The sequence below is a fragment of the Plenodomus lingam genome (assembly GCF_022343315.1).
Source record: "Plenodomus lingam strain CAN1 chromosome Unknown contig_26, whole genome shotgun sequence".
Classification (NCBI taxonomy): domain Eukaryota; kingdom Fungi; phylum Ascomycota; class Dothideomycetes; order Pleosporales; family Leptosphaeriaceae; genus Plenodomus; species Plenodomus lingam.
Window position 1 is genome coordinate 1,296,999 of NW_027093941.1, and position 9,368 is coordinate 1,306,366.

The 9,368-nt window shown below is 49.2% G+C and overlaps 3 protein-coding genes across 3 annotated transcripts; 1 reads left to right on the forward strand and 2 right to left on the reverse strand.

The window, feature by feature from the left end:
- Window positions 1-714: 714 nt before the first annotated feature.
- On the reverse strand, window positions 715-6,018 carry IAQ61_006697 (uncharacterized protein; the record flags this gene model as incomplete). The annotated part of the gene is made up of 15 exons (XM_003845546.2): window positions 715-1,378; window positions 1,431-1,511; window positions 1,565-2,183; window positions 2,240-2,355; window positions 2,406-2,477; window positions 2,526-2,649; window positions 2,699-3,052; window positions 3,107-3,269; window positions 3,332-4,116; window positions 4,166-4,399; window positions 4,450-4,543; window positions 4,678-4,863; window positions 4,920-5,146; window positions 5,213-5,741; window positions 5,794-6,018. The coding sequence occupies 15 exons, from the start codon at window positions 6,016-6,018 to the stop codon at window positions 715-717; spliced, it is 4,473 nt and encodes a 1,490-aa protein (XP_003845594.2).
- A 1,155-nt stretch (window positions 6,019-7,173) lies between these two features.
- IAQ61_006698 (uncharacterized protein) lies at window positions 7,174-7,422 on the forward strand (the record flags this gene model as incomplete). The annotated part of the gene is made up of 1 exon (XM_066097277.1): window positions 7,174-7,422. One exon carries the CDS (start codon window positions 7,174-7,176, stop codon window positions 7,420-7,422), a length of 249 nt encoding a protein of 82 aa, XP_065952754.1.
- An 845-nt stretch (window positions 7,423-8,267) lies between these two features.
- Window positions 8,268-8,990, reverse strand: IAQ61_006699 (uncharacterized protein; the record flags this gene model as incomplete). The annotated part of the gene is made up of 4 exons (XM_066097278.1): window positions 8,268-8,312; window positions 8,377-8,697; window positions 8,747-8,807; window positions 8,869-8,990. The coding sequence occupies 4 exons, from the start codon at window positions 8,988-8,990 to the stop codon at window positions 8,268-8,270; spliced, it is 549 nt and encodes a 182-aa protein (XP_065952755.1).
- Between the last annotated feature and the right edge of the window lie 378 nt (window positions 8,991-9,368).

Consider the following 9,368-nt stretch of genomic DNA (forward strand, 5'->3'; position numbering starts at 1 on the left):
TATTTGTACGAGGGTTTTGCGTGTGCGCGGATGGAGGTCCAGGTGGTTTGGCTAAGAAGTGTTGAGATGATGCAGTGTGGCTAGAGAGGAATGGTATGAGATTAGTGGTTGATGGGGGAAAGCAAATATACTGGATTTTGGGATGGTGGGTGTTTTTAAGTTGGATGATGGGGTTCAAAAGTTCAAACCTATTTCGAGGCCCTCCGGGATCAAATGAGATGGTAACATGTATGCAGACTCACCACATATAGACTCCATAATGCATCGTGGCAACTGGCATGTGACCAAAATAGCATGCCAGGACACAGTTCACGTGCAGATTATCGAAATTGATAATAAATGCAAGAAATGCGTTCATAAATGCAGTAAAGTACAGAATTATGTAAATCGGATAGGGCATGTCATGAGTGCGCAATACATTATATGCCATGGAACAGTCAGTGTAAGCTGCAAGATAAATCTCAAGACATGTCATAATCACATCAACATACATTTGTACCTTTGGTCAAACAATCTCTAAGATACCAACCAATAGCTATAGAAGAACTAATCAAGACACCGTATCGCCTATCATCACCCCTAAACCGGATTCAAACATCCAAAAGAGCAAAATAACAGGGAATATGTTCTCGTACATGCAAAACAGTAACAACTTTTAAACAATCATCGCCAAAAACAAATATATACGTAGCCAGGAGTTCACTCCCCAACACCTCAAAGCCGACGAACCAAACCCTCATCATCCCCCGAATTCTCCTCACGTCCAGACTCCTCATACAGACTCCTAAACCAGCTGCCCTGGCGCTCCAACAACTGGTACGGCCGACCGTACTCGACCATCTGCCCCGAGTTCATTACAATGACCTTGTCAAAGTCCAGAATGGCATCGAGTTTATGCGCGACCGCAACAAGGGTATGGTGAGGAAACTTGGCGCGCAGGAGGCGCTGAACATGAGCATCGGTGGCTGCGTCAAGGTTACTGGTTGCTTCGTCGAGGATGACGATGCTAGCCTTGTCTTTGCGCAGCATGGCGCGCGCGAGGCAGAAAAGTTGACGTTGGCCGTGGGAGAAGTGTAGGTCGTCCACTAGGACGTCCAGAGGGTGGGGGTATTTGTCTGCATCGCCTTTGGCGATGATGATGTCCCAAAGCTGCACGTCTTTGAGGGCCTGCATTATGGCTTTGTCGTGACTTTGTCGCGTGGGATCAGCGTTGAGGCGGATTGAGCCAGGGAGGAGGTAGGCGTCTTGGGGGAGGCCAATGAGGCGGGAGCGGATAGTTTGGCGGGGGATGCGGTGGAGAGGGAAGTTGTCGATTGTCGCGGTTCCGGCGGAGAGTTCGATCATGCGGAACAGGGTGAGGACGAGGGAGGATTTTCCGCTGGGGAAGATTTAGTCAGGCATTCGAGACGTAGTTGGAGTATGGAGCTTACCTTCCGGTGCGGCCAACGATGGCGACCTTCTCGCCTGGCTTAATAGACAGAGAAAAATTAGAGATGACAGGCTCTCCAAGTCTAGAGTCGTAGATTAGTATCTTGCGCGATACAACATCGCATCCTGTACACACCTGTGGCAAGCCTCGATATTCTTGAATTCAATTTTACCTGCGCTTGGCCAATTGGGAGGCGGAATACTATCCTCGCTCTCATCAGACTCAGTCACCGCATCAGTCGTAAAGTTTTTAATCCTTGCCACACTACCAATGTGCGTTTCAAGTTGTGTCCAGAACGAGATCAACAACTTGATACTCTGTGAGAACAGAACGACGTTGAGTAGCGCAACCCCGACATAGCCAGCGCTGAGTTTACCTCTCAACGCGACCACAAGGATGATGAGAATTGTAGCGACACCAGCCACTACCAGATCCAGCACGAAGGTCAGCCAGCGCTGAACTGCAAAGAGAAGGTAAAAGGGACGCTGACTGCGGTCAAGTAGCGCTTTCGCCTTTTCTTCCACAAAGCCTTGCCAGCCAAACGCACGGATCGTAGGCAGTCCGTTGAGAATCTCCGTGAACTGACTGTACAGTGGCGACTTGGCTTCGAGATCCAAGAAACGAAGTTGACGCGAAGTTCGAAGGTAGAACATCTGGATGAAGTATACTGTAATACCAACGATTGGAAATGATATCGCTGCAAAAGGCGCAGCGACAGCAATAAGAGCCATTTGACCAATACATAGAACAAATGCTGTATTTGATTAGTCCCATCTCGTCTGATGAGTTTCAAGGGCAGTGAGAACGTACTTGCAAACGTATTCAATGCTGCGACGGGCAGCTCCATATCAATCAGCATAAGATCTTGGCTAAAGCGGTTCAATGTCACTCCGCTATCAGTAGTTGAAAAGAAGGACATGGGCGATCTTTACTTTGTCAGTTTGCGGGGTATGCATATAAGTGACGTCTCACTTACCCAAGAACAGTATCCAGGAGCTTTTGATGGAAAATGACTCCAGAGCGCGGGACCATGGTAATGATGAGTTGCCTGAGTTCAGTGAGCAGCGGTTGTGTATGAGTGAGTTGGAATTCTTACCAACAGCTGACAATCAGGAAGAAGAGAGAAAGACCACCTAGCATCGCATAAATACCGAGATAGTAACCAAGACGCTGATTCGGGTGTTCTTCGTTGTATTCAGCCCACATCTTCACCCAAATCGCTGCAGGACGGTTAGCAGACGTTCGATTAAGTGTTTCTTTCATACTCACAAGGGAATGATATGCCAAAGATAAAGATGACTATGGATACCATGAAGATCAATGTCGGGATCCATCCAACATTTCTGATATAATAAAGGTAGATGGCCGTGTCACCAGTTCTGCGATTCGCTTCCGCCTGGATATCATCCTCAGTAATCTTGGTGTCCGATACTTGACGTTCCGTGTACTTTGGGGGAGCCTCGTAGACGTGCTTTTCCGGCGAGTAGTCCCAATCAGGGGGTGGAAGATCGAACCCTGAAACATAGCCACCCGAGAGATTGAGTTTCGCAAAACTACCTTGTTCTACGATTGTACCCCCGCCACCAAGAGCAACGATATGGTCACTATAAGGAAGGCGTTTTGCTGTAAAGGAGTGATCAGCATGAGAACTGCAGAATATAACCGCAAGTTACTTACCAGATGATGACGCGATCAATACAGTTGTTCTGCATCGCTTCAGCAAGCCATCGCGACCAAACAGACCGTGCCAAATACGATTCTCGGTCTGTCCATCAAGTCCGCTTAGACAGTCGTCGAGGATGATGATGTCTTTCTGAGCGTACACTGCTCGGGCAAGGGCCTATCAATGCAGTCAGTACGAACCCCAAACGGAAGGTGGGGTGAATATCTTGGGTAGCTCACTATGCGTTGGCTCTGACCACCACTTAATGCGATACCCTTGCTGCCAATCTGGGTCTGGTCTCCTTGGGGCAGTTGGCGTAGATCTTCATCTAATGCGCAACTCCGAACGACCGACGAATACCATCGCTGGTCGAAATCTGAGACACCGATAATGCTCTCCTGAACCGTGCCGTTCACGTGCCATGCAGTTTGGTCGCATAATGCGATGCGCAAAGACGACACCTGCAAGGTCCCTCCCATTACCGGCAGCTCTCCCAGAACTGCCTTTAATAGAGTAGACTTGCCACACGCTACTGGTCCCACGACCATGGTAATCTTTCCGCGTGGCACGATCATGTTGATCGCATGCAAGATGCCTGTATTGTGATTTGCCTTGTCCCACCCAAAGAACCCGTTTTCAATAACTATGGCCTGGTTGCCAAGTAGATTTGGTTCTTTCAACTCCAACGAAGAGCGGCTCTTATGTGATGTGTCGGAGTCCTTTTCAGACTCACTGTCTACATCTGATACCCACGCCAGATTACTGCCGTGTGGAGACGGGAATCTGCGTACCCCAGCCTTGCGCTTCATAGAGATGAACTCTTGGATTCTTTTGAAGGACCCCAAGCCCCCCATCAGAGCTGATAGTGCCATGATAAGTGAACCAAGCGGCTCAGTCAACAGGGTAAAAAGAGAAAGAGACGTGAATACTGTTGCTGTGTTGAGTCCGCTACCGCTATCATTGCGTGCGATGATTGAAAATACTGCGAAAGCGAGAATAGGTGACACAACCGGTGAGATGTAGGCTGCGAAATGTAAGCAAACGGACGAACACCCTACCCAATAGAGACCTACAAAAGCCCATAGTCCAAATCAAAAGTTTCCTGAACTTCTTCGAAATGTTCATCTCATCGATGCGTAGTTGTTGCAGGTCTTCTCGAAGGACCTCTGTCAACCCGCCCATTTTCACACCCTTCATGGAGTCGAGCATTGCACTCGTCGCTGCAATGCGGCGTTCGATGGCCTCCAACCAAAGAGCTTGCCTTTGCATCACGAGACTTGTGGCGCACAGGGAGCCCAATAGGGACACTGGATAAGTGTAAGTTTAGTGTCAAAATATCTCAGCAACCCTCACTTACCAATGGCCACACCAATGGGAATCGCGCATGCCACACCTAGTTGTCGTTCCAGTAGATACATTGCTAACGCGATTTCGAGAGTATTGGCCCATAGCTGCGCGTTGATGTTAGACGTTGAGATGCGCTTGTTTTACGTTCAATTTGAAGAACCCATGCCTCTAAAATATGCTCGGACTCTTGAGTGAGTTACCTCCGATAAAAGTCCGATAAAAGTTGAAATCCACATACCTCGTGTCCAGTCTCCATACCAGTAACAATTCGCTCCACGTCAGCGCTCATCAAGGTGATAGACGAAGCAGTATCCACGTCTACCAATGCAACCTCGGTAGCCTTGCTGTAAAGCATTGAGATAAGGCCGCCACGAATCATCGTAATAAATCTGAATGTAAAATGCATATATTGTCCCGAGGATACCTAGGTATTCCTTCAGCGCATCATTCATGAATGCCAACAATCTCAAATTGGCTTACCGCGATTCCGACAAAGACCAGGATGTATGCACCGATCAAGCCATAACCGATGTTGGTCGTCTCGCTTGAGGTGCTCTGCTGAGAGAAAGTAACGGCTCTGTTGATCAGGAACGGTTGGCAGAAGTTAAAGCCAATAAGGGCCAGTCGCGGAGGCACGACTGCGAGTACAGGCCATTTGAGCCTGTTCATTGTTGCCAGAAATAGCGAATGAGAACCGCTGTTGTGCACTGGAGATGCATAAAATGTCAGTTGTCCATTGTGTAGGGACCTTCGTGAATAGTAGCCAGACATACCTTTACTCCATGCTGTGCCCAGTGCCTCATGCAAATACTCCGCCTTGAGGTGTTTGTCTAAATGGAAAAGGTCATCTAAACCTATCGAGCTCGAAAACCCTTTCTTGAAAAGTTCGTTCAGCCACCAGAATGAAGCGCTTTTGTAGATTCCACTCGTAGTCTCGCTTGGAGAATCGACATATTCTGGTAGCAGCAGTTTTCGTTTCCCTCTGGCTTCAAAGATTGCTAGAAGAATCTTGATGGCAAGACGCGTCGTAAATATTGTAGCAGGAAGGTCTAGTTCAGGTGTGAGTGAATAGCTACGGGAGCGTGCAATGTCGAAAATGGAGGTGAAGAGTAGGTACACGTTCAGAATAAACGATGGCTTGACAGTGCGAACGTGCTCGAAGAATGAAAGGACAGTGAGTACAACTGCGCCAACAAAGTCGATGGCAGCTGAAGCAAGCTCTACTTGATTTTGTTGTGTTGAGCGACTCGCCCAGACTATGAGTAAGGCAAGTTCAAAACCTAAGAAGATGATCCAGGTAATCTACCAGGTACTTGTTAGCAAGTGAAGATATAAGATTGCAAAATGAACCTACTGCTTTGGTGTACAGCAACGAATTCCGTGTAACCTTTGTCGACTTTTTCCAAAGATATAATATTCGGAAGGGCGCGACGCAGAGAACGATGGCCAATGGCGCTATGGAAAGAAAAGATTCAGTGAAGAGAAGAGTGAAGTCAAATCCTCCTCGACAATTTGGTCCTGCCCAAGGGCCTATTGTGTTGTCCACGGACGCACAGTCTCGAGTGTTCTTCGACGTCATTGAATCGGTGTATGGGCCAGATATGGTCCGTCCATTTAGGGGAGACGATGTTAATGATCCAAGGGTTGATTCGGAAGTTGAAACTTTGGCATGAACTCGAGACAATGGTCTTCTTTCCTCTCTATCATCAGATCACCCAAAAGACAAAAAGATGGAGAGCTCCAGCAATACTCTGGCAGGCATTCGAGATCACTGCCTAGACAGTGCGGCCCTCTGAACCCCATGCCCTGCATTCCAAGACCCGAAAGGTATGGGGTCATTGTGGACACTGATGATCCATTAGACAAGACTGCTGGGCTCAGAGTTACGTGGCTCTTGGTGAGCTGAGCAAAACGCTAACTTTCAACGACATCGGCTCGACCGAATTTTCCACGGTACGAGGATCGTCATTGTGCTTGGGCTATAGGTAGTACAAGAGTGATTAGGATCCAATGAAACATTTTTTCACCCCTGAACATCCGCCGGTAGTTGGAGGCGCAAAGCGCCGCTTCCAAAACCTGGTGCAGAAGCTCATCGGAGTGCATGCATGGATGGTGTAGGCCGCATACATAGTCCAGGATGGTTAGGATTAATACACACCCGCTTTAGCCGCTTTTGGATCCAGATGAAGAGTAATGATCACCGTTAGGCCCCTTACCTGTAATCTAGCATTGGATGACGTTGGGTCGGAAGAGCTTAGATCCCCGGTCTTAGTTGCGCTACCACGCTGTCATCTTGGCACACCAGTCGCTGGACGCCGGTTGATCACCAGGATCTTTCGTCGATCAGACCCAATTAGTACTGACAGGCAATGTCGCGAGGAATCATATCCTTAGCTGCCAGCCTCCGTTTGCACATTACCTAAGTAAATATGTATAATGAAGTCCTTCACTAAAGGCGATCAATCGCGCATCATACCAGGTTGCGTACCGATGTCAGAATGCGAAGTATCAAGGTTTGAGAGGCCACTGCATCTTACAGGTCGCGGCGACAAGAGGGTTCATTATGCGTCTCGATAGAATAATTGTGAGGTAGCATGATCTGTTTCCTGTACCCATGGTGTACAAGGGAAGCATGGCTCATACCCGCTAGGGTAGCTTGATGTGGATACAACTACACAGAGGATTCGTAGCTTTGCTTGATATAATCTAGACTACTCCTTCTCGTGTGCTAGTCATGTACGTAACACAATGGCGCTCTTCATCACTGCTGAGGCCAAGAGCGGAACAGTTTTCAGCCACCTTTGAGAATTCTGAACAGAAAGTAGTATGGTATAGCCCAGAAGACAACGGTTGTGGTAATTCATCCGACCGTAAGTGGAAGCCAATGCTTGAGGATGCTTGGTGGACGGCGAAGCTAATTGTGGACAAACGTGCTTCGCAAGTTCGGATGCTGCAGGGCGATGGCCCTAGTTCTGGTACCTAGGCCAACAACGACATAGTTCGACGGTGAGTGTAATATTTCTTTCAGATAAGATGGGAGTTCATTTCTTCGCCTCTTGTAAAGCAGTTGATATAAGCTTACATTGCTTCGGAAGCGCATGTTCCACAACGCATGTGGTGATCAGGTCTGCACTATGTGAGCAGTGTGGAAATGTTGTGTAGCAAGTATGATATCATGGGGCTGTCCAATTCTTGGGTGGCCAGGAGGTCGGCGGGCCTGAGGAAGTCGAAATCCCTGCTGAGTGCCTTTCTCGATAGGATCCACACATGGGCTCATGGTATGAGGACCGGGGTCGTGAAAAGCCAGTTTTTCCCTGTGCGACTTTTTCTAAATATGCTCAACCCGCTTACCCGGTGTAAATGCGCGCAGAACCCATCGAATGGTCCATAGCTACCAAGGCTCAATCAACATTTGATCATCCTTGAGACTTTGTGCAATTTTAGATGGACCGGCTAGGTGGGTAAGTGCCTATGCATCCATTCCAGGCAAAACGAGGAGCAAAAGCACAGACATAGTATTTAGCTGGTACGACCCATATGGATAATGTGAAGCTGACAGGATATTTGACTAAAATAGTCGGTAGCGTTGATATTCATGTACCCCACAATCGGCGGACCATTGGGAAAAGCGTCTGCGCTGATACCCATTACAGAAGCATTCTGCAATGGGCCGAAGTAGAAGCGGTTGCGGACCAGGGTAGGGTCCCACCTGCAGGAGAAAAGTTGGGGCAGAGTGAGTAAGAGCAGCACCACCAGTGCTCGCTTTGAGTTCGTATTCGATGAGAAGTGGTGACGGTGGTTGATGGCGAGGTGGTGAAATGGTACAGGTCAACGGGGTGACTGGCCGTGGCAGAGTTCTGTTGAGAGTAACACCTAGAGCTCACCGCATGAGCACGTACTGTATGCAAGTGTGCAAGTGGCAAGTAGGCGTCCATACTGTTACACTGATCCCAGAGTTGCAGAATGTGGAGCGGTAGGAGCCGAAGGCCCACAGGTGCAAAAGCATTGCACAATGCATACCGTAGGTGCCGACTATTGTAAAATCCAGACCAGAACACTTTCTACGATATACAATACGACATGGCAGTGCGGGAACGGGACGTGGTGGTGACGGCCCACACGATAAAGGCGGCTGTGGCTCTTGCTTCCGGCGGTGGGTCGTCACGCAGCGCCGCGGGACGGGAGAACGAGTTGGTGGCATGACACCGTCCACCCGGCTTTCGCGCCAATGATGCCCATGCAGGTGGAGAGAGATGCGCTGGAGTTGGACTCAGCTGAAGAACGAGGACGTGGCGTGCATAGCTTGCCGTGGCGTTTACCCACGTGACATGGGTTCTAGGTAGCAAGCCTTGGAAGCCCTTTGCAAGGCTAGGTACCCATGAAAGCTGACAGCAGACCCGGTATACCATCACACAGGTAGTACAGTGACCAGGGGGATAGTGAATACACGGCGGGCATAGCAGCGGAGAATGTGCATCCGCATCCGTTGGCGTTGACCGGTTTTGGCTCAGGTCCAGACATGGGCAGTTCGAGACCGTGCCTGGGGGTCATTGCGGGAGTCACGTGACACACACGCCCTGACCCGCTTTTCCGCCTCTCTCTTCTCTAGCCTCAACTACAACCTAGTAGATGGACTCGTCTTCCTGACTAATAGGTCCACACTCGACAGGGGCTCAGCGCTTCATCAGCGACTGCCTCGGGAAGAACTCATCTCCTGCGTCTCCTCGCCTGGCCTTCATCACGGAAGCCGTCCTTTCCACGCCTCGCCGTCTCCACATTAAGGCGCCACAATATAAAAGTACTCTAATAACACCCACCGTTGTCTCATCTCGATTGACTGGCAATGCCTGTTCGCCACGCTTGCAGTCGTCCGGATGGCCCGCATTATACGCGAGTACTATGGAGCGCTCCATGCCCATATTCCCCGAG